At 37.5% G+C, this 24587-nt stretch overlaps 2 protein-coding genes across 6 annotated transcripts in view; one reads left to right on the top strand and one right to left on the bottom strand.

The window, feature by feature from the left end:
- LOC103147640 (methyltransferase-like protein 7A) overlaps positions 1–7446 on the bottom strand; it is a 13810-nt gene extending 6364 nt beyond the window's left edge. The window contains exon 1 of the mRNA XM_016678586.1: positions 7435–7446. The gene's annotated coding sequence lies outside the window, so the exon portion shown is untranslated. The remainder of the gene's footprint in view (positions 1–7434) is intronic.
- The window catches only part of scn8ab (sodium channel, voltage gated, type VIII, alpha subunit b), a 52696-nt gene continuing 30118 nt past the window's right edge, over positions 2010–24587 (top strand). For 2 of the 5 annotated variants that reach the window (XM_016678583.1, XM_016678581.1), the window contains exons 1-6: positions 2010–2153; positions 7499–7836; positions 19372–19490; positions 20622–20711; positions 20800–20928; positions 22907–22998. In XM_016678583.1, the coding sequence (XP_016534069.1) occupies positions 7555–7836; positions 19372–19490; positions 20622–20711; positions 20800–20928; positions 22907–22998 (712 nt within the window). In that variant the 5' untranslated portion in view covers positions 2010–2153; positions 7499–7554. Of the gene's footprint in view, positions 2158–7498; positions 7837–19371; positions 19491–20621; positions 20712–20799; positions 20929–22906; positions 22999–23271; positions 23364–24587 lie in introns of all 5 variants that reach the window. The other 3 variants (XM_016678579.1, XM_016678580.1, XM_016678582.1) reach the window with 3 other exon arrangements.

The raw sequence follows: 24587 nt of genomic DNA, 5'->3' as shown, positions 1-24587 counted from the left end.
TCTAGACGGTTGATACAGCAATAACAGATCTTTAATGTATTGTGGTGCTAAACTGTTCAGTGATGTATAAACTAACAGTATTTTAAAGACTATTCTTTGAGCTACAGGGAGCCAGTGTAGGGACTTTAAAACTGGTGTTATGCGCTCCATCTTCCTGGTTTTAGTGAGAACGCGAGCAGCAGCGTTCATAGACTAAAGTTACAAAGTGCTTTGTATTAAACCCACCAGTAAAACATGTTTTATAGAGATGAATTAGTGTTGTCTTCCAGCAATAACATCCATTTTTTCACATGGTTCTTTGACCTGTTTTTCAATGTGTTTGTCTGTATTGGAGGACTGTGTTCTAGGTTTACCCTGCATTTCGCTGGTGTAGGCCAGCAAAGATCCTGGAAAGGTTAATGGGGTATAGGAAATGGATGCAAAGACGGTTTATTATAGATATTTATAAAATATTGAAGACAATATTTTTTAGTTAAAGAAATAATTATTATAAGTTACTTTAAATTTGCAAAACAAAATAAAAATTACAGTAATAAATTTAACACAATTATTACTTTAAAACATAATAAATGTTAAGTCCATCCATCTGTCACCTGTTTATGCATCTCCAGTTATTGGGTCCCACCGTGAACCTGCAAGGATAAGTGGGTATAGACCGTGGATGGATTATTATTATTATTATTATTATTATTATTATTATTATTATTATTATTATTATTATTATATACTTGGATATTTTCATTGTATTAATTAATATTATAGATTAAATATTGCCATCCACAATTATAATTGTTGGCTTATTAAGTATATCATTTTAAGTAGGCTTGTTCTATCATTTTGATTTTTGCTTGTGAAGTTTATGCTTAACTTGTGAAGTTTGTTGCTTGATGTTACGTCATCCTTATGTCGCTGCAGGCCCCCCAAGTTTCGGGTTTTTATTTCCTCCTTTGGACGTGTTAAGCGCAGTTCCTCATTCTTCCACTAGGGTGCGACAATTATAAATATTAGGTTGAAAATACTCTTGAATTCAAAATAGTGACCAAATGTGAGCAGTGTACACCCATGTGTTTCTTTTTTATTTTCATATTAAGGATTTGAAAAAAGTGGGCAATGCAACAGTAGGCTCATAAAGTCACACACTGTTTACTGAATAATGTATCAAACAGGAATATATTAATCATTAAATAAGCATTTAAAACCACAAAAGCCCATGCCAAGTACAATTTTCACATATTTATCAAATAGGAGCAGATAATATATAAACAGTAATGTTTAATATAAATAATAAACATTCATTTCATAGACTAGAATGCCCATAAATGTATTTAAATAATTGTATTCCAGTGATTAAAAATGTACCTTGTTTTAATAATGGTATGGTGAAATTATGCATTTTTACTTATTTTATTTGACCTTTGTCAAATATAAGCCTTACTCAGAAAACTGTAAACACTTTAATTTCAAATTGATTTAATAAGTTACATACTTTGTAACTGTAAGTGCAGTTACAAAGCCACTATACTAAACAAAACCCACAAAAAGATAATCTCAGCTGGTGTTTTCAAGACTTTATTTCTGCTGTAATGATTGTCATGATGAGATTCCAGTCACATCTAATGAAAACATTTCTATATATTGACACAATATAGAAAAACGATCTTGATGTAAAGTATGTTTGATACCTGCTCAAAGGTTGTTGTTTTCAGAAACATATTCAAGACTATATATACACACATATATATATATATAGTCACAGTCACAGTCAAAGTTCAGATAAAGGCAAATGCAACTGACGCTTTTTAAAAAAAAAACTAATACAATTAATATTTATTTTATAAAAACACGAAAGTATAAAGCATAAAACTAAAGAAAGATGCTGATAATGTTGCCGAACGCAATATATGTGCGTGTTGTTTTAAATGAACGTCTTTTTGTGCTTACGATGCTGCGGTCTCTTGCTCGTTATTGGGAGTGAAGGCATTTACCGACACTCCCTAACAATTTGCTGAGAGTCATCAATTATGCAGGGCAGCGGCACGCACTGGGAAGGAAGATAGCAGCACCAATATGGCGACAGCCGCAGTTACTCCCGACTCTTTTCCACATCTGCAGTTCAGTGCCAGCTGTCAGGATATCTGTTAATGCGAGAAAAAGTAAGTGAACAATATGTTGTCGTCTTTGTCCGGCATGTTTGGCCGCGGGATGGAGCTCAGCCGTACTTTTTGTCGACTGACTGCATCCCAGTGCCGCAGAGCGGGTCCCTCTCAGCATCTTTCCCCCTGTAGCGGCTGCGAAGAGGCTCCTTGCCAGTACATGAACAAATGTGCATGCGATTGCTTCAGCCAGAAGTGGGAAATGTGTGTGTGTGTGTGTGTGTGTGTGTGTGTTTTTTTTTCCTTTTAAACGGGAAGATATGATGCGGCGCGTTTCATAGCGAGGCTTTCGTTCATTTTTTTTATGTTGGGGAGTTGGCCTGCCGCTGGATGGGATGACATTTCAGTGTCAGAATGAGAAACATGATGTGGAAGTGTAAACTTCTCTGAGTGGAAAACAGACGCCCGGTTGTCTACAGGAACAATGCGACGCTTGCACCCGAACTGTACCTGCATGTTTTTCCTAACATTATTTTGTATCGGTAATAGTTTTATGCCACCCTCCCTTACGCTTGCAGTCTCTCCGGAGACTGTATTGCGTGAGGGGGTAGAAGGTGCGTCTATAGTTTGGCAGTCCTCTGAAGGGACCGCGGCACCTTGTTTCTCCTTTTATTCAGGCTTCCCGTTAAAACGCGACATTCGCATTGTTTCATCCACTCTTAAACAACACATATCACACTTCTGTATCACTGTCGACTCGGCCTGACAGGGCGCGGTTTACTTTCCCCTTTTGGTGATTAATGTTCCTTTAAAATAAACATGTCTTTGCGATATTGCGTTGCAGTAAGTTCATATGTGCTGCCAGGTTACTGCAGGTTTGAGTTGTCAGCATCCAGATTGTAGATTCCACTGACCTACTAGTTAGAACCTATAGCAGCACACTGCAGCATTTCAGGCTTTGGCCCTATAGAACAACGACGCACCCCGGAATAAAACACTTTAGTGAGGACTGCAGGCTACAGAGAGCTCTCAGTCTGGGTAGGGATAGCACTGTGGTTGTGATATGACATTGTGAAAGAGAGCAGCCCGGTCATCATTTGAAACTGAAGGAAGTTATCAAAGGAAAAGGAGAGAGTGAGTTTTGTTTTCTTTCTTCTCAATCTACTTTCTCTTTTAAAAGAAATCCACTCGATTTGTTATGGCACCACGATGTTCTGCAAGTACATAGTGTAACCTAAAACTGATTCATCCCCCTTGTCAGGAATATGGCATTATCCCATTTAGCATCCAAAAAATATATATATATTAATTGCATAGTTTAATATGAAGGAAGCAGATATCCTGTCTGGTTTAGGTTGGGCCGGACTGAGGTGAAATCAAACTTTGCAGCAGTCCCTCCTCCTGCACTCTAACCCAAATCCAGCCTCAGGACTTTTCTGATAAATTATACAAATATTAAATAACAAAACAAAACTTGTTATATTAAATAACAATTTTCATTGCAACACACACATCAAGGTTTTGAGACAAGTCAATCCTCAGCATAAAATCTGCAATGACTCCCACTTTTGTTTCACATAGAAAAAGCACCAACACATTCTTTATAAATATCATTTTACCTTGAATAGCCATATACCTTTTATACTCTTTCCCCATTGGACGCAGTTAAATATATTGTTCAGGTTGTCTTGCTAAAGACCTGGGCATAGTTTGATTGACAACAACATGTGTGTCTCTTAGAAAACAGTCAAAATGCAGAAATTTAAAAGTGCTAATTTGCTCTGCATTCCTTCACGGAGCAAGTAATCTCATCTAATTTCAGAAGTAATCAGGTAACCTCTACTCATCACCAGGGGGCGCTCACTCCTCAGTGACTGCATATGAACACAAGCAACAGAAAACTTGTTAATCTGACAGAAAAACAAGGTGTTGTTTTATCTCATACTTGTAGCCCCTGAATCAAATGCGGCCCTGGGCAACTGCCCATATCAAAGCTCTCACTGACAACAAATCTAGTTTTTAGTTTCAGAATGAAGCAAAATGTTAAAATGAATGATATGTGCAGGTGAGATAATAATATAAGAACATTGGGAGTTTAAAATAGGTCTCAACATACCCAAATTAAAGCTTGGGAAAAAAATAGACAGAAATTCTTCACTGAAAAACTTTAACAAAAGTCATATTCTTTATAAAAATGTAAATAAAATAGCCAGTGTTTTAATGTGTATGCACACTACAAAAACAGAACTGTAATATGTCAGTTTCATTTTAAGGATGATTCGTATTTTAAAAAAGAGAGAGAGAGAGAAGTGAACCGTACTGAGATCTTCAAACAAATTTAAAAAATGGAAAATGCAATATGTTTAGTCTAAAACTTTGGAAGTTGCAGCTAAATGAACTTTACTATACTGTTATAATGAAAAATTAAAAATGAAGCACCAAAGAATCCTCACAACCTGAACACAAAATATTTTTTACAGTCCAGGTATCAACTAAATCTCCTCTGTCCTGCCAAGAGTTCTGCAGTCATTTGAATATAAACCTGGACAGTAAAGAATTTGATCAATAAAACATAATTTAAGTATTTATTTCATTACAAAATTACAAGATTCCCAAAAAGAATAAAAAGAGCTGCTGGATGACCAAACCTCAAACTAAATGTCACATATTTAAAATTTAGCTGTCAAACACAACTAACTGTTTAACACTTACCATAATGAAACAGTAAAATAACTTCTCTTTAAGTATGGAAGGACAAACGATTCAAAATGAAGAAAAGACATGACCTCCATGTCTCTAGAATTATTATTATCTAAAGAACAAGATGTTTGACTGTCTAATCGTTTTCACATTTTTCTAATTTGTTTTTCATGTGTTTGTAATGTGCTTCGTCAGGTTAAATGTGGTTGGATTTTCTTTTTAGTTTTTTTATGATATTATTCTGTTTTTAACTCTATGATATTCTGCTGTAGATGTTTTGATGTTTCCAGAACAGGTTGTTGTTGATGATGACAATTTGTTCTCAACCAACTTACCTGGTTAAATAAAGGTAACCCCCCTCCCTGCCCCTCTGATATCAGGAAAGCTTTTTAGAACTACTATGGAAATAATAATAATAAAAAGCTGACTTAATAAAAGTTGGATTTTTTATTATCTTACCAGTTCGCAGTAAAACAGATGCTGCATGCAGAGTACACAAATACAGAAGTAGAATTTTATTTTATTTTTTTAAATAAATAAGCATGGAGGGTATAAAAAGGAGGTAAGTTGGTTGGTGGGTTTAACTGGAAGTGGGCCTCCAAATGAAATTCAGCTCAGGGCCTCAGACTACCTTGGGACGGCTCTAGATTTGAGACACGAACCTGCCCTGCTGCTACGTAGTTATTAATGTAGATGTGATCTATCACAGAACAGGCAGCATTAATACACCGCAGGAGAAGGAAATTGAAGTTCAAGAGGAACTCGTTTGACTCAGATGGATGTCCTGTTTGGATTTGACCACCTGGCTTGGATCTCTGTTATGTCCCGTGAGCTCAAACCCCATCAGATGATTGCCCGAGCGCACAGAGGAGAGCTGTTTCCAGATGCGTGGCGCCCTGAGTCGGATGCCTCTATCGCCACAGAGGACACAGCCCCACTTTACTTTCCACGCTGCTGAACAGGACAGTGAAACAGTTTTTCTTTTTTGCTTGGAAAGCAGTAAAAGGCTGCATGGGCTTTTAAAATGTTTGTCATCATTTCTTTAACTCTGCGCAGGGTGCAATTTGCTGAAATGATATTGGTTTGGAACAGCGTTTTGCGTTTTTTTTTCTCCATTCTTTTTCTGGCGCTAAATGCTGTAAAAGTTGCATCAGCTGCCTATTGATTATTTAAAATTTGTGGGATGCCTGCAGTTTTTGCAGGTGTTTCTGTGCAGCCATAAGACAAAGTCTTAAAAAAACACACACAACATGCAATGCTGGTCAAGTTCTTGTGTCCTATTTGGGATCGCCTGGAGGGATCTCGTTATGTAAACTTTCTGGAAAGATTCTTCTTGGAGGCTGCACCGTCTGGCCATCTTAACTGGACTTCTCCCTTTTGTCTTGAATGAAACAGGATTGTCAGGGTGCTTTCTGGCTTGTGGAGTTCCTCTAGATTCTTTTTAAAATTTGTTTTCAACCCGACTTTGCTGGTGTGTTTCATTTTATTTTATTTTATTTTTATTTTGTGCTTATAATCTGCTTAGTCAATTAAGCAGCACAAGAACCCAAACAGACTGGTGAGTGAAATTCACGTTTGATGGTACCACCAAGAGTTAAAATGCTGTTTTAGTTACATGTTTAATTTTTCTTTTCATATTAAATTTCTGTTGCTTTAATGCTTTCCTGTATTAAAATGTCTTCAGTGTTTCAGAGCGGTCCTGTTCCCTAATCTCAAACATTGCTACATAAATAAAAGCTGTTATTCTGTTTCCATAGTTACAGTTTTGCTGCTTTAGCAATAGGTCAGATTTACATATATTAAACACTTCCTGTAAGTTATTATTTGTTCTTCTTCTGTGTCACTGTTTAGCAGCTTATAAGTTATTGTGTATGGTGTGGTTTTTATCTCTGTCATTTTGATAGTATTAACAGATCCGGATCAGGATCTTGATTAGGGTCATTCAAAAAGAAAAAAGGTAATTTTATAGGTTGCTTGCCTGCTCACCCAGCCCATTCCCCTTTTCCACTACTTGAAACCTCTAGGGATAGACTAAAGCTGCACAAAAACATGGTTTTTTTCCTGTTGTATCATTTGAAATAATCTGCAAAATAGCAAAGTAAAGGCTGTAATAGATGCACAATAATGGGTTTACAAATTAAGCAGATGTGATAAAAGTTTTTGTTACAACTGATAATAATGTTTATTGACAAATTATTGTCAGAACTTTAATTGTTCTGCAATAATCCTCTCGTGTGCATGAAGGCATGATGTTTCTGATCCACCTCTAATGCTCAAAGCTAAAAATTCACCGATCAGGCATTTCTGATTTTCTGGAGTCTTCAGCTAACTCTGTTTGCAGTTTTGAATAAAAAAATAAAATAAAATCAAGGAATTACAAAATTATTCCCATTTCTGCATCAAAGCATTGGCCTCTACCCTTCATATATTTTTTTAAGTCAAATAAAATAACTTTTTCATCAAAAGTACATACTGAAAATTGTTGAGAATTTTGAGTTTTGATGCATTTTATGAATGTACTAAAAAAAACTAATTTCCAGTATTATTTCTGCTGTTATCTAATCAGAGATGATCATAAAAAATGGGCAGATTCTGATCTCTACTTCAAACTTTTAGTTTAAAAGAAAATCAAATTCTGCACCTTTTTTATTTATTTTTATTTTTTGCTCTTCCTCCTTCTAATCACTCTGTCTCCCTCCTCCCAGAGCTGGTTGTCGGGGATGGTAAACAAATAAAAGGGAAATAGCTGCAGGATGAAAACATGGCCGCACCCCTTCTTGCACCCCCAGGACCTGACAGCTTCAAGAAGTTCACCCCGGAGTCTCTCGCTAACATCGAGAAGCGCATTCAGGAAGAGAAAAACAAGAAGCCTCCCAAGCCCAGATCGGACAGTAGTCACCGCGACACATCTGACGACAATGAGCTGAAGCCCAACAGCGACCTGGAGGCAGGCAAGAGCCTGCCCTTCATCTATGGCGATATTCCTGATGGAATGGCAGCAACGCCCCTGGAGGACTTGGATCCATACTATTTGAACCAGAAAGTAAGAAAATACACGCACTGTCACAATACCAGACTTATTTTCCTTTATACTTATGTTATTCTCCAGAACCTTTCACTATCATGCTGCCAAATAGTTATTGGATAAATGTTCTCTTCAACTTTATAGATAATATTTCAACGTATTTCAGGTAGAATTGAATATTTACAGCAGCTGTATGGATGTCATGCTTCACTTGTTTTTTTAAAAATTGTGTTTATGTTTCAGCTCATCAAACACATTTTAATCTGAGACCAATCTGAAAACATACCAAAAGCATTTTTCAAATAACAATTTTATTTCTCCACGGAGAAAAACTATTCAAAACAGCCTGGCCCATAAATCCATAAGCAATCACTGGCTAACCATAATCCCATTTTAAATTCAAACTGTATAAATCAGATTTAAGTATGAACTTTGACTAGGCCTACATTCTTTTGTTTTGAGCCACAGCTGTGGCTTCAGTGTAGCTTACCACCATCAGAGTGTGAATGACTGATTATTGTGTAAAGTGTTTTTGAGTCCTCGGACTTGATAAACCGCCATGGAAATTCAGGCCAGCTACCATTTGCCATTAAGCCTGGACTAGCTGTGGTGCATTGGATCATCGTCCTGCTGCACAGCCTGAGTCTGCTTGGGCTCAAGGCACCGATATCAAGGGTTGGGGTCCTGCAACTTTTAGGTTTGCTTAATTACAAACAGTTTAATTACTCAGACGCAAGACTTTGTAGAAGTTAAGGGCATGATGAGATAATTCACACATTTGATTCAGCAGTGTCTTCAGTCTGGTGGCTGAAGACACTGCTGACTGAAGGTCATGAATTTATGTATTGACATTTTCTTTTAGGAATTTTTCTGATAAAGGCCATAATTCATGGTAACGTCAACAGCAGAAAATCAATCAGGCAGCTCTGATTTGACATGGCATACCCAGATCATCACACTGCCACCACCGTGTTCCACTGTCTGTATGATGTTCTTTTGAAACAAGGCTGCACATTATTGGGAAAACCTTCAATATGAAATAATGTTGGTAATTTTTTGTAGCAAGCATGATTATGATATATAAAGAAATAAGCAAACATCATTTATGTTTTTCTGCTGTGGGCTTATAGTAAACTCTGCTCTCAGATAATTAACATGTCCAGCTGCAGGAACAAAAATATATTATTTCCACCTTAACAACATTTGATTTATTTTTACATTTTTTTACATAGTTGTGGTTTCTTAATATCTTGACCACCTTACCATCTCTTCACCTTAAACTTTTATGATGTACTAAAGAACAAGTGTTAATGTATACTGCACAGGTATGGAGAGCCTGAGTACAAGGTATTTAAATGGTTAAGTAACATTTATTGCCATTCAAGTCATTCGTTTTGATGAGCATATTGCATACAGTGCAGTGCAATAATTGTGCTGATCTGTTTTACAATGGATGTAATGGGACATGAGCTTCAATGAAGTCCCACTTTTGTCTTCTCAGAATGTTCTTCTGGATAATCAAAGTTTTTTTTAAGTACATGTGAGACGGTCCTTTGTGTTTTTTTTTTTTTTTTTTCATCAGTGGTTTTCACCTTGAACTGTTCCATGGATGTCCTGTTTGCTCAGTCTCTTTCCTATTGTGTTATTAGGAAAACTTAGCTTTACTGAGGTCTGCCTTGCTTTGGAACGTATTCTGGATTGTTTTGTGACCTCCTGAATGAGTCGTCGATGCTCCCTTGGAGTAATTTTGTTTGGCCCGGTCACAATAATGGCTCTTACCGTGGTTTTTAAAGCCATATAGACTTATAGACGTCGCACCTTTTCTGAAGGATGTTAATGGACTTGTTTCTCACCTGTTCCTCTATTTCCTCAGATTGTCCCCTTTTAAATCAACAGTTTACCGTTTTTATGTGTTTGTTAAGATTAACTTTGTCTGACAAGGTGCTAAAAAAAAGCAAAATATAAAGATAGAATAAATCTTTGAGGTAAAACACACTTTTAACTCCACCACACATTCTCTGTCATCGTAGGAAGCGGTGCTCATTCTCGGCATTTTGCTCAGCAAGATTATAAAATGCTTCTTCTTTACAAATATATAGCTTTCTTTTACAGATGGGCAAGTTGAGATATTTTTTCGTGCAACTGCGGGTTTCTTTTGCAAAGCAATTCTGGTCTTATTTTTTGTCCAGTTGTGTTGATTCACTGCATCTGTTAATGTCTGGGAAAGACAATGAAACTGCAGAGGGGAAGGACAGGTTTGCCTTTGACCTTCTATAAAATCAGTCCCAATGACTAACAGTTTTTGTCAGGATAAGACACTTTGAGATGGTAAGTGCTTTGTCGACTTGTCAGGAGAGGTAAAAGTGCTGAAATTAGTGCATCCAAGGGAAACCTTTGTTACAGCTACACTTCATTTCTAATCTGGCCTAATTTCTTTTCACGTTTACATATATGCGTACAGCTGCGCTGTCATTTTCTGCAGATTTTGATTCTGGCACTGCTGCAGTATCAGCGCTATTTCTGAACATAGTGTGATTTTTTTCACAAGGGGCATAAATAAAAACAGAATGACAATCAGGTTTTGAATTAGCCTGATGTGGAAAAGTTGGCTCAAACCCCTCCGGCTCATTGCCAAATTCGTTATCTTTTATTTATCAGAGACATGTCTGAGCTCTGTCCTTCCTGCAGCTCTGCACCAGTGGAAGCTAGCGAGAGAAGTTAGAGCAGAAGATGGAGGGCAGGACAGGAAGTGGAGAGAAAAGTGCAGGGGCATGCAGCTGTGTGGACTCTCCTGTCTCCTGTGTTTGGCCAGTGATAATGTATAAGACAATCTGTGGGCTCTATAGAAGCAAGATGGCCAGTCAGCAAGACTGGCAATCGCACAGTGCAGCACTCCCTCCCAAGGTAGATGGAACCATCAATGGCATGCGCCTCTTGTGATCTATTGATCCACAGTCCCAGGTCGGTGGTTACCACAGGAAGGGTTACGTTATGGCCTTTAATATACCTCCAAACTTTTCCTGATGCTCTGCACATTCTTCCTTAGCTTTCATTTCTCTGCTCTGCAGTTACTTTGCTGATCTAGGAACACCGTCTCTCTGTTGTGATGCTGTTTGTTTGCAGATTGTTACGCGTGGTGAGAAGCTGGTGCATTTAAACAAGCATTAAAACAACAGTGTTATGGGAAACACTGCTTCATACACCTGCCTCACCCACACCTGGTTAAAATTTTGGCTACCAGAATCCTAAAACTCCTGGAGTGATGGGAATGTTTAGATGTGTGCAAAGGGTGAGATGAGGGTTAATTATAACTGAAATTGTCTTTATTATTTATTCTTCAGTAATATTGTAATTGCACATTTTGCTAGTGTAATTCAGCAGAACTTACTGTAATGAAGCACGTTATAGATTCCGTCTTTTGCACAAATAACTGTCAAAAATAATTTACCCCCTCCTTTTTTTTTTTTTTTTTGTCAAAAATAATTTACCCCCTCCTTTTTTTTTTTTTTTTACAGTTAAATCTCATTAACAATTTGATCAGTGTCCTTTAAAATGTAAAAATGTTGCTCGTAAAGACAAAGAGCAGGATATTTAGGTCATAGACCACTTCTGAACAGATTTTAATCCTTTCTTTCTATTTACACTCTCATGTAAAGCACTGTTGACATTTAATGAATAAGTTTGTAATATTAATGAATCTTGAAGTGCGCTCACTCTGAGACGATGCAACAAGGGAAAACTCTAAGCTGCTCTTCAAAATGGGAAAGAGGAGCAGGCATGCCTTAAATGTCTCTGTCTTGAAATAGCTTCAAGAAATTTTTACAGTCTGATTGGTCATGAAAATGTTTTAAGAGGACGACCAAGGCCGGAGGGAGATCCAGGTTTATCTTACCACCATGCACAAGGAGAAGGACTGAAAGGGAGTTAGAGAAATAATATCTCCAAACTCACTTTCAGAGAGCTGCAGCAAAGGGTGCCATATAAAGTCTCCATGACAACCATCTGTTTTAAGGCTTTTGTGCACAGCTTAACCAGTTCTGCTTATAGTTGCAGATGGGCCTGTTTTACAACATCAGTGGCTTTTCTGTGCATTCAGGGTCTTTATCGTACAGACGCCCACCATGTTTATATAATTTGAAGCAGCACTATGTCTAATCCACAGATATTTGACCTTTATTCCCTCTGTGAGGAAGTCTTTCTGAGTATGTAACAAGTTAGGGTCCACTGCTCCCCCCCTGTCTCTGCCCTCACCTTTCAAGGCTGTCTGTCTCCTCTGCTTGACCGATGCTCATCCGTCCAATCGCTCCACATTGCTCTGTAAGTCAATGAGTCTAAGTGTGTGTGTGTGTGTGTGTGTTTGTGTGTTAGTGTTGCTGCAGGAAACCTGATCACAGCACTCATGTATAAAAGAGAGGAAGAGGAGGCAGTGGCGAGGAAGAGAAATGCAGAGTTGCAGTTCTTGTTTTCCCCTGTGACGGGGAGAATACTGCCTGGGCTTTCCGAATGTCTGATGTGACGAGGCAATGTTAAAGGAAGGCAGAGCAGGACGTGACGGATGGAGGACATGTACATGTGTGTCCCTGTGCGCAGACGGACGCCGCCTGTACGCGCAGCAACACTAAAGCCCAGTTTTTTTGTTTTTTTTTTACCCCCCTGAAGCCTAGTTTTTCCATTGCTGCTGTGACGGTTGTATCAGCAGTGTGCAGCAGAGCAGTAATTCCTGCACAGGTTTGTGCTCGGCAGCAGCTGCTAGAGGGCGCGCAAGGTGAGCTCTTGGCAGCAGCAACTGAGACTCGCTGCACACAGCATTACATTATGTTCGTCCCGTTCTCTCTTCTAGTCCACCACCGTTCATTATTATGCTTTTTCCCCTCTCCTCTCTGCCGCCTCGTCTCTGGCGTTCTGTCTATCAGGGCGTAGTAAATTAGACCGAGGGCCGGGCTTTAGTGCTCCGTCTGAGTCCTCAGTCTCTGATGACACAGCATCCTCCTGTACTCGGCTGAGTGAAAAAGTGGATGGGGGCGGGAGGAGCGGGGTGGTTGAGTGCTGTCACTGTGATACAGGCTGGAAGAAGAAAGAAAGTTGGAGAAAGCCAGGATTTTATTTTCGTTTTTTTTAAGTACTTTTGCAGTTGTTGTTGTTTTTTTGTAGGTTTTGTGTTTATTTGCAGCTTATTAATTCATCAGTTTCCTGTCCTTCAGTTATTATTGTGACCTTGCCTGCAGCTGCTTTGGTTAATTATGAAAATTTCACAAAACAATTTGCAGTGCTTTATATTATTATTATTAGCAATAATATAAATGAGTGCTAACCTGGGAGATCTGTACCCGACACCCATATTTTTTAAAATAAAGGTTTCACAATTGATTCTAAGTCATTTTTACTATTTTGTGACCAATATATATCAATTAATCCAGGTATGATCTGTATTTAAAGTCCAGTTTTTTAGTATAAAATTATCTTGATATTGAAAAAGCATCAAACATACTATCGTTTTGCTTTTACAAATAAAATAAAGGTCCTGTGAATATCAACTATGTTTTCAAGAACCCTGAATAAGCTAATTTGAGGTCTGACCAATTTTTTATATTTTGAGTTAGAGATAAACAAAAGCAGTCCAGATTCCTCTGGTGAAATAATCCTTTACTTTGTCCCGTAACAAAACAGGAAAACAGTTTTCTATTGTTTTTCTATTCCAAACAATAGAAAACTTGTTTGGGTCACAAATTATTGCTTTTTCCTTTTGTAAGTGCTTGTGTAAGTGCTGTGGTTAGCCAGATGATAAAAACCACCATTGAGCAATAAGCATTAAAAGACGCATTGAAAAGCACAGAAACAATATAAAGACAATCAACTATTTTAATTTGATCCTACAAAAGTCGAGAAAGCAAAAATAAATATTTGTGCAAAACTGAGAGCTGCTGAGGTCAGAAAATCTCACAAATAATATAGATTTTTCTTTTTTTTTTTTTACCGCTAAAGACGTGAAGTAATGAGGAAAAGTTTTAATCTGTCACCTCATACATTTATATTATAACAAGTGGTGCATATTTTATCCTAACACATTGATTCAGATCTTTGCTAGCTGAAGCTCGCAGGCTGTTGAAATTAGATTTACTCATATGAGGGACATAAAGGCTTAGACATGGAAAACACAACTGTAATTTCAAACAACAATGACAACAATAATCATCATAAAAATTAAAAATGGACTTTCTTTAGTTAGAACTGTTAATAAACAGGAACTACAAAATGCTTTTACAAGATAAGATATAAAAACATATGAACACTGGAAAAGAAAAAAGTAAGAAGAAGATAAGTCAAAAAGGACTTTTTAAAGATTGTACTGGGGATTCTTTAATTTCTGTCCCTATCAGATGCTAAATTTACCCTCATCAGGCCTCGGTATGAATTTGGTTTATGTACAACAGATACGGTAGGTTAAAATGCAAATTGGAGGGAGTTTTCCCTTCATGTAATCTTGCTTGTGCCTCCTTTTAATTAAACCAAATGATTTTTTTTTTAAGTAGATGTACTCGCAAATCTTTGATTAATAAATCACAGAGAAACATAAACCAAAGAACTCAGCTGTGTGTTCTGGTTTTTGACTCAGATTGCTAAAACTGCTCTTTGCTTTAAGAAGTAGTGCATTCCCTTTCCATGACTTCCTCCCTGTTGTTTCCCAGCTTAAATCTTTGTTTTTGTCTGTCTTTCCCACCTCCCCTTCCTTAGTTTCTCTGCTGCAGACTTCCTCCTCCTCTTCCTCCTCCTCCTCCTCTCTACATCTGCCCATTTATCCCAGGTGTGGCTTTCTCTTCTCTGCAGCTCTTTGGTTTTCTGCTCTGCATCACTCATCCCCTGAATCTCTCTCTATTCGGTTCTCATTGCTGATGTCCTGCCTCTGCCAGCCCCCTTCTGGTTCTTGCTTTTGCATGTTATTTTAATTGTTCTGCATATAATATGACGAACTGTAGACTGGGGCCTGGTCCAGTGGGTTTTGTGTCTATTTATTATTAAACGTTTATTCTGTGTTCAAGCTGCAAGTTGAAAAATTTGTGTCACTAACTACAATGCAAGTGGAAGGAAAAAATTTCCCAAATAGTCTGTTGAGAATTACTTTATACTTGCAAATTGTACTTGGAATATTTCTGATATCAAACTCCAGGCTACTTGCATCTTTACAAGTCAAAACTCTGACTTAAGATAGTTTGTCATAAACTAGCAGAAACTAGTTTGAAAGGAACGTGTATCTACTGTAACTTAATGCAACCTGTAAGCTGCATTTAAAAGGCAAAATCCGTCACTTGAAAAACTTATTTATCTTTTTGCCTGAAATAATAGTTCTGATTTTGGCAAATACAATCTGAAAAATCTATTTCTCCACCCTAAGTGATTATCTGATCTGAGCATTATTTCAGGAATCAATAGTATATTTATGCCGTGACATTCAGGCCCTCTCAGGGATTGGATTACTGATCATTGCTGCTTATAAGGAGGCGTTTAGTCCTCTAGATTATTCCAATCACTGCTCATTCTGGCTACTTTTTTTCCATGTGTGATTCCTTCATGTTTATTTGGATGCTATGTAACCCGTGCCCTCTTTTAAGACAGTAAATGGCCCATAAAGTGCTTTCCTCAATTATCAATACTCCTGTACAGATGTGTATCAAATTCTAAATTAATGCTATGAAGCAACTCTCAATTAAAAAAAATTTAAAATATTCCACCCCTATAATTTGCATACATTAATTCAGTTGGGTATCAACATGCATATATTTTTATTTGTACTTTTTAAAAAAAAAAAAAAAAAGATTCTCTGTGATTCTTACGTTTGTAATGTACAACCTCCTGTTCCTGTGGAATATAAATGTGATATGATGACACAGAGGCTAATTTCTTTGAAGCACTCATCAAAATGGGAATAAAGGGATGAAACGTTATTCACAAAAGGCAGATATGTGCTGAGCTTCACAAGTAAGGATTTGGTTGCAAGAACAGACTAGCCTGCTTAAAATAACCCACATCTACAGGCATGGCAACAATTAAGTGAATCAAATCACAGTTAGTGATGCTGAACACATGTTAATTACTGCCTCCTTCCTCGTATCGTATTGACCCGGTCAGCAAAGCACTTCCTTTGACCTCTGAGAGAAAAGACGACTTCAGGTCCTTTGGTTTCCTGTTCGTGTGACTTTGACTCCAGATGACGAAAACACATGATGAAACACAACCTCTCTGTTTCCTCCTCCCTTCTCTACAGTGTTGGCCCTACACTTTCTGTGTTTGTGGTTACTTTTAGTATGATATTTTCCACTGGAAGGTCTGGAGCGGTGTTGTTGTTTTCTCACACGACAAGTACAAATTTCAATGCTTTTTATTGGGAGCTTATGTGACAGACCAACACTTAGTGTCGTGTTGTTGTACAGCGGAGGAAAAATTTGAAAACTGAATGATTTCCAGTGTTGTATTTGTTGTGCACTCTGAAATTTGACCATTGTGATACAAATTGTGATTTATCATAAAAAGAATAAAACTCCCAATGATGGTGTTTGCATAACGCTAAAGGTGTCAACATGGCAGGGTTTGTAAGTTTTTCCTGTTTCAGCTCTTTGCCCCTCTACTTAGTACCAATACGAGTTAATATCAATACAACTGGATGACTGTATGTAATTACTTTGTACTGACTAGTGCTAGTTTTACTACCTAATGTAAGTGGCAGCCTGTTTAATTTTACGGATCCTTAAATGAACAATAGTTTCTCTGATGTCATGAATTGATAGATGTATTGCAGAAAACTCAAACAAAATGTCAGAATGAAATTTCAGATCCATATTGTCCATCCCTGTCTGTTGAGAAAAAGCCATTTGAAATCACATCTACAGTTTGGGACGGGTCATGTGTGGTCAAAACGCTATTTAGCAGAAAACTGAAACCGCACATGGCGATGCAAGGAAAGATTCGCACAGGAGGGACTAAATAAATGCACAGACATTTTATTTGTAAAACATAAAAAAAACAAAAAAAAACATGTCATGTCATGTCATGTTTTCAGCTTTTTTTTAATATAGCATTTTATGGTTGAAGTTTGTGGTTTTAACATGACAAAATGTGAAAAACTTCATTTATGTTTCCAAGGCATAACTAAATGACCATAATCATGTCGACTTCAACCAGTTCTCTCTTAATTGTCTCACAGTGAAACAGATCTGATTGAAAAATACCGAGCTTAACTTCAGTCATATAACGATTAGATTTCGAGGTAAACGTCCTCCTCCTTCTGATCACAAATACATAATTTAACATCTGTGCGTCACTGCAATTGTGTTCTGAGTTGCTTTAAACAAAGAATAGCCTCCTCATCCAAATATCCACGGTTCACCAAAACAACTGGCCACCAGTGAGAGCAGCTCTGAGCTGGGATGCCTGGAGGTAACGTGCGACACCTCAGCAGTCTGTTTGTAAACGATGCTCGTGTCCGTAACGCTGACCTCACGTGCCTTTTGTCCAAGACTTTGGCACAGGCCTCTGCAGACCCCACACATGAGTACACAGAAACAAACAGAGGCTGCTGCCTCACCCCTCGCCTGGCCGCACTCGGCCCGGCGCTGTTTATGGGCAGGGAGCGGTTACTGCGAGGGAGCGAGCTCCGAGTCAGCAGATCTTCCCTGATCGATGGCAGCATTTGCTGTTCCCTTTCCAGTAAGAACTTTAAACCCGACGTGAAGAGAGCCGCTGGGCCACAGAGAGGCCGGGGAGCTCTGCTGTCTGCCTGTCTCGGGCCTTTAGGAGCGCTCGCTGCTTCTGTCACAGTGAAGGTCCTGCTGGGACCGACGGGGCGCTCTTTGACAGCCTCTCACAGAGGAAGTGATGTCAATGAGGCAAAGTGTTACTTCTTTGCTACCTCCACAGTGCTGTGGAAATGTATTTATATGCAGATTGTCTCAGTTTATTCTTCTGTGTGACAGTGAGTAAATATTAGCTCTTTTCAATTGATGATTTCATTTATGAAGAGGAAAAAGAAAATGTCTTATTCTCACGTTCCCCAAAACGTCTGGATGTTCCCGTAGACTTTTAATAAAATGCTGTGTTAACTAAAAAGATGAATGTGAAAATGCATTTGACAACGTCAGATACTAATATAGCATTTATTAAAAAGATAATCGTTCTGACAGTCCATGATGGCGGTGGTGGTGTGATGGTCTGCTTAGCTGCTTCAGGACCTGGACGACTCGCTGTAATTGATAGAATCACAAACTGGTCTCTTCCAGAAACCAGTTTGTGACCTTTCGCTCAAGGGCAGAGGGGTCATGCAGAAGGACATCTCTGATTGGCTTAAAAAAAGGAGACTCTTCAGGCGGACCAGTTAAAGCCTGCTCTCATTTTGAATGTATAAGTGGCTCTGGAGTATCAGTCAAAAAAAAATAAAAAACATATACAGGTTGAAATTATTTATAAATGGTTAAATGTGGAAGACCTTGTTAGTGTTGATGATATGATATAGTAGTGGCATGTTGTGTTCACTTACCTCCAAACTTGAACTTGGCTTTGACGTCTGCTGGCAGTTTCTGAAGTCTGTCGGTGCCGTGGTGAGGAACGTCTAAAGACGATAAATCAGGAGGCAGCAGTGTGAACTAAACTGGTCTATCATGCTCCAAAGTCCTTCAGTCTGGTTGAATAAAAAGTATTTTTCAAAGAAAAGTGAGCCAAAATTTCTGCACAGCGATGTAAAATGCAAGTTCCCAAAGGATGACAAAACATTTCTTTGGTTTAGATTTTCACAATCGGCCATGATAAATTGGGTTGCTTTGTTTCCTTTAATTTTTGAAATCACCATCAGAAAACTGCTTTTGGAATCATGTCAAAAAATAACAGAATACTGGGATAAAGCAAATATAAGGACATGTAGGACACTATTTGGGATGCTTTATAGATGGCATACTACAAAAAAACGATAAATACTTGGCACAAAAAAAATAAAAGAAAACAAGTAAAAAAATCCATCACATGATTATGGGATGAAGAGGAACGTCCAACATTGGAGCAGTGGCTGTGCATTGAGGAATTAGATTTCCTTGATGGAAAAACTCTCATCTGAACTGAGATCGCAAAAGGGCCAAAATGGGAAAAATGAAATGGTTATAGAAACAAGGAAGACACCGCTCCCACAACTAGACAATATTGATATTAAAAAGGAACAATTGCATAAGGATGCAAATAATAATTATGATAATAATAATAATAATAATAATAATGAAAAGCTTCATAAAAAATAAGTAAGAAAACTGCTTTTGGTATTTCATCACCATGCCATTGTTTGACTTAAAATGAGTTTGATGATCATTTGAGTGGGACATATATATACAATAATTTTCATATGATGTTTTGTCTTGAGTATAACATGGCAGTGATATTGCTAATCTTAGCTCTATGACAAAAGTTCCCTAAGTCATGAATAATTTCCTGGTTTAAAGCGAGACGTCAGAAAGTTTTTCAGGACACGGATCAAATATTTGACTAACTTTCATCTCTTCTCTTTCTCTCTTCTCTCCACAGACATTTATAGTCCTAAACAAGGGGAAAACAATCTTCCGCTTCAGTGCCACACCCTCCTTGTACATCATAAGCCCTTTTAATCCACTTAGGCGAATAGCTATAAAGATTTTGATACATTCATATCCTTTCAAGTTACTGATGTCGTGTGCTCGGACCAAATAAAAAAAGAAATTGAAGGAGCGACATAATACGAGACTTTGAGACGTTTTTCGTGAAATGTTTTGCTCAGGAGTTTCAACTTGACCATCATTTAATGTTAAACTTCAGACTTTGTTGTCTGATTGATCAATTAAAGTCGTAATCGATCACTGAAACCGATCGCTTTCCTCATTGGCGTCTTTTATCACCGTCTCACAAAATTATTTAAGTGGCTAACTCAAATGCAATTGTCAAAGCTTTATGAGTATGTACAGTTAGTAATAAAAATTATGTTAGGTCATCGTTTCAGGGACGCTGTAATTTTTTGCCTCGACAAATGCGCCTCGTTTAAGCTGTTATTCAACATAATCTGTCCTGTTTGAGATGCTGCAGAAAATCCATCAGATTACCTTGAGGAATCTACATCTAAAATGTTTGAGATCTGCTGGGGTTGTAATTTCAGAGAAAATATGTTTTGTAACTAAGCTTTAAAGTTTAAGGAACTAATGGAACTGTATAATTGCCATTGCACTCTGAATTTCTAACACTGACAGGATTTCATGTCATTTTCCATGAAAAACAGAAATATTTCTCAGTGATTCGTGACTTTTGAACAGAAGTGCGCCTTTACTGATGAGGAATGTTTTTCCACTCTTATGTAGATTTGTGTTCATTAGATAACTGAGCCTCTTAAAGCTCGAAAGGAAATTAGTTGGATTGATTCCCACATATTCAACTGCACAACGCTCAACAAATCCAATATATTAAAGGTTTATTTGTGTAACATGATCACCTACAATATATTCCTCAATTAGAAGATGGTACCTTTTATTGATGTGACTCCTTTTCTTTCTTAATAATGAAACATCTATTCATATTCTGCTGTGACGTAAATTTGTTATTTCTCTTTCACATTTCCTCTTGAGAAGAACTTACATTGTGTCGTCTTCACTTGAAGATGTACAGGTTAACTAATGATAATAATAATTATTATTTTCTTGTTTTTCTAAATCACCTTACCGTCTTTATTCCCACCTTTCAAAAAGATTGAACGCATCTTGCTGTTTTATGTGCGCACTGTTCGAGCTTTTCCTTAACATTTGTGTTTCCACGTTATTCAGCATGATCATCATGTGTACCATTTTGACCAACTGTATATTCATGACATTTAGTGACCCGCCAGAATGGTCCAAACAAGTAGAGTAAGTATGCAGTATACTTTTCCCCAAATTACTTGCAGATCTGCATCCTGTCGCTGCTCCTCACTCCCCACTGGACTTTCTCTCTCAGGTATACCTTCACGGGTATCTACACATTCGAGTCGCTCACAAAAATCGTTGCCCGAGGTTTTGCCATCGACGGCTTCACGTTTCTCAGAGATCCATGGAACTGGCTGGACTTCATGGTCATTTCAATGGCGTAAGTATATGTTTATGTGATACTTGTCTTATTTACATAAAAAGCGGTGTAGCTGCGTATTAAAATGATTTAAGATAACATTACAAGAAAACTCATTAGTTGCATAAACAAGCACATAAACGCAACGTGTAAATTATCCGTGATCCGCCTTAGTGATAAAATTGCAGCAGATCTACTAAAAATAGCAGTGAAAACATTTCTTGTACTCTTAATACTTGCATATTTAAAGTGTAGCTTCAAACATGAGCAGCTGCTGCAGTGCATCCCAGGATCCTGTTGTTTCTTTTGCAGCATTAGTGGATAACTGCTCTTGTAAAGTCGCAATATAATGCCAAAGGCATATCAAAATGACTTACAGAGAAGGTGTATTATTAATAACGCCTATATACCTTAACTTAAAATGCACAGTGTCTTGCAAAAGTATAAATACCTCTTAGGTGTTTTCATATTCTGTCACTGCAGAAATAAACACCAAATGAAGATTTTAAATTATGATTTGTTTAAATGAACATTATTCAAAAAGTAATTGCCCTCTGAGCCTGGCAGGTTATTCTTTTTCTGAAATGCCTCGTTAGTGTGTGACTGATCCAAAGAGTTTGATTTTTGTCTTGTCAGTTCAAGTCTTGAGGATCATCAAAATGTTTTTTTGGTAAATGTGAGATGGGTCTGTGTCTTCTTTTTTTGGTCGACGATGGTTTTGACCTTAGAAATCAACCCATTTTTTTCTTTCTTATTTTGAATCATAAACTAACTGAGGCGTGCCAGGTCTGCATTGCTTCAGGTGATTCTCCAGGTTCTAGTTGTTGATGCGCTGTTGGAGTCATTTTATCAGGCTGGCGACTTCTCCATGTTTCCTCCCCTTGTGGTTCGTTGGACTAAAACCTTTTAAAATGATTTTTGTTTCGTACCTGTTCTTGATTTTCTTCAAATTGGGGCAGAATTTTTTTTTTTTTTTAGATTTTGTAACCCATTTCATGTTGCCAAACATGTTCTGTTTAAATGATGTTGGGTAAAACTGCGTAAATTAGTGTCCATTCAAGAGGAGATGGGCAATATGCTTCCCGTTAGTGTTGAGTTTGGATACATTTGGAAAAAAATTGAAAAGTGTTTTTTTTTTATTTACTTTGATTATACTTGTCTGACATTAAAATTTGTTTGATGGGTCATTTAAGTGTGACAAAAAAAAGCAAACACTTTATCATGACACTGTATATTTCGAGTATTCTTTGATTAATTCAAAATTAATTAATTCAGAATATTACATTGTTATTGTAGTTTAATATCAAAACAGAGAAATAACTAGAATAAACTGTAGATAAAAGACAATTTAGTCGGCTTAATTGATGAGCATACATCATAAATTTGCTTATGTTCTCATCATATTACAGTTGAAGCTTTTATTAAAAAAAATGTTTTTAGGCTGGTTAAATCCCCCCTTAGCTTTTTAAGTTTAATACTTATATATTTTCTGTATATCTGGGGATTTTCTAGCTGGTGGCGTAAACTTTTGCAGAGGGGTTGTGTGGAGTAGTAGAGAGAGTCAGTGTTGTACCTACAGTATAGCAGCAATGTAAACATTAACACTGTTTTTACGTTCTTGCATAATCACACCTTGCTGTCTAAACTCCCCCCAAAAAAACATATAATCTCTGTCGTTTTATCGGCCTGATGCTCTGCTCTATGAAGCTATCATCACATTTCCTTCCTGTTTTCCTAACAAGAAATATGTTTTCCACTTCAAGAAAAAAAACCCTGACGACTCATAGGTACTTCTCAAAATGCCACTTCACACAAACCAATCTATTGTCGTAGTCTTGACTGATTGGATGACCTTATGAATTAAATTAGATTAAATTATTTTTTCCAGGGCATTCAGTCCCGTCTCGTTAGCCATGCTTACTAAAATACTTTGCAACTTTTTTTCCTCTTCCTCTAACCTGGATAACTCCTGAGTGACTGTATCTGATCCACCTTGCAGGTATATAACAGAGTTTGTAAACCTAGGCAATGTGTCAGCTCTGCGTACGTTCAGGGTTCTGAGGGCTTTGAAAACTATTTCAGTTATTCCAGGTAAGGCAGGTGTTTGTCTTGCGGGAGGGCGACCCACGGGGCTTCATGTTAGTCGTGGTTGTGTTTCACTCCCTCCTCTTCCTCCTCCTCCTCCTCCTCTTCCTCCTCCGTCCTCCTCTCACTGGGCGGACAGGTGTTCAGCCTCTGTGTCCCCTCCCGGTCTTCGGTGGTGGTGCTGGTGTCGTGTTCTTGCACAATCATTCGTGTGTGTTGTTATCGTGTGTGTTGTGTATCATAGGGTTCTGTTCTGTGTGTCATCCTACCTTGTTGCAGATATATAACAGAGTTTGTGGACCTTGGGAATGTCTCGGCGCTGAGAACGTTCAGGGTTCTCCGAGCATTGAAAACTATTTCTGTCATTCCAGGTGAGACTCCCATTTAAACACTAAGGCTGATCCTAAAATTAGATGTTTTTCTTTGTGTATCTCCTTTTTTTTTTTTTTTTCTTTTTTTTTGCAATCAAAAATGTGTTTTTTTTTGCAATCAAAAATGTGGAGCATTTTTGATTGGCTCAGCAGTCTGCAGGCAGTCTTGTGGGCTTACATGTTTTGTAGGATTACCCTGAGGACAAATGTACCGTCATAGTGAAAAGAGTCAATTACCGGTTTGAACCTGATATGATCCGGTTTGTATCAGGTTCAAAAATCCAAATTAAAATGTCTAAAACCGCACAAAACACATATTTTTGCCCAAGTAGAAGTTTTTGTGAGGAAATAAGCAAACTCCAAAAACTCTAGAGATATGAAAAATATGTAAACCCTCAGAAATGAAAAAGGAATTTATTTTCTTTTCCCTATGACTGTAAAAAACTTGCATCTCTCTTAAAATGTTTGGATTGCTCCGAAGTGGAAGTGATTCTAGAAATGAACAAAACTCTGGGATTATTTGCCAGAAAAGTTTTATTGTATTTCCTTAATGTTCAATAAGTTTTTTGTTTTTTTTAAATAAGTACATATTAGGTGAGAAATATGTGCGAGGGGGGAAATCTATCATCTGCTATTTGCACAGATTGGGTTTGTGTCCAAACTCCAACGGTACCGCCTTTTGTTGTCATGTAAACAGTTTAATCCTGTAAGACTGCCAGGCCTGTGCTGCATGAACCTCTGAAACTCGCTGTTCAAATCCAATTTGGGGGTCAATTATTTATTTTTTAATTACATTTTCATTAAGTCCATACTGAGTTATAGATTATTTTTTACAATAATCACATCATATAAATGTGTTAAATAAGCAGTATTATGCAACTCCTCCACATAATTTAGGTTTGTATCGTTTCCTTGCAGTCAGAGCTTTTGTCTCACCAGATGTTGGCAATAATTCAATTACAGAACCAGCAGTTAAGGCACTGGGAATAAACAAAACAACAACAAAGAAACAGACTGAGAGCAAAACCTCTGACTTAACATTGCAAACTGTTTGTGAAAATAGTGAAACGGCATCCACCCATCAAGGAGTTACTTCAGTTGAATCTGAATATTTCAGGATGATGTTCTCCATGCAGACTTCTTCTTTGTTTTTTGACACATATCATATCCTCCAAAACAATTAAATCTGACAAAAATAACCGCAGTAAATAATAATAATAAATA

This window comes from Poecilia formosa, unplaced genomic scaffold, assembly GCF_000485575.1.
Source record: "Poecilia formosa unplaced genomic scaffold, Poecilia_formosa-5.1.2 Scaffold186, whole genome shotgun sequence".
In the NCBI taxonomy this organism is placed as follows: Eukaryota; Metazoa; Chordata; class Actinopteri; order Cyprinodontiformes; family Poeciliidae; genus Poecilia; species Poecilia formosa.
Note: the sequence above shows the minus strand (reverse complement) of the source record. Positions and strands in the feature narration are given on the sequence as shown.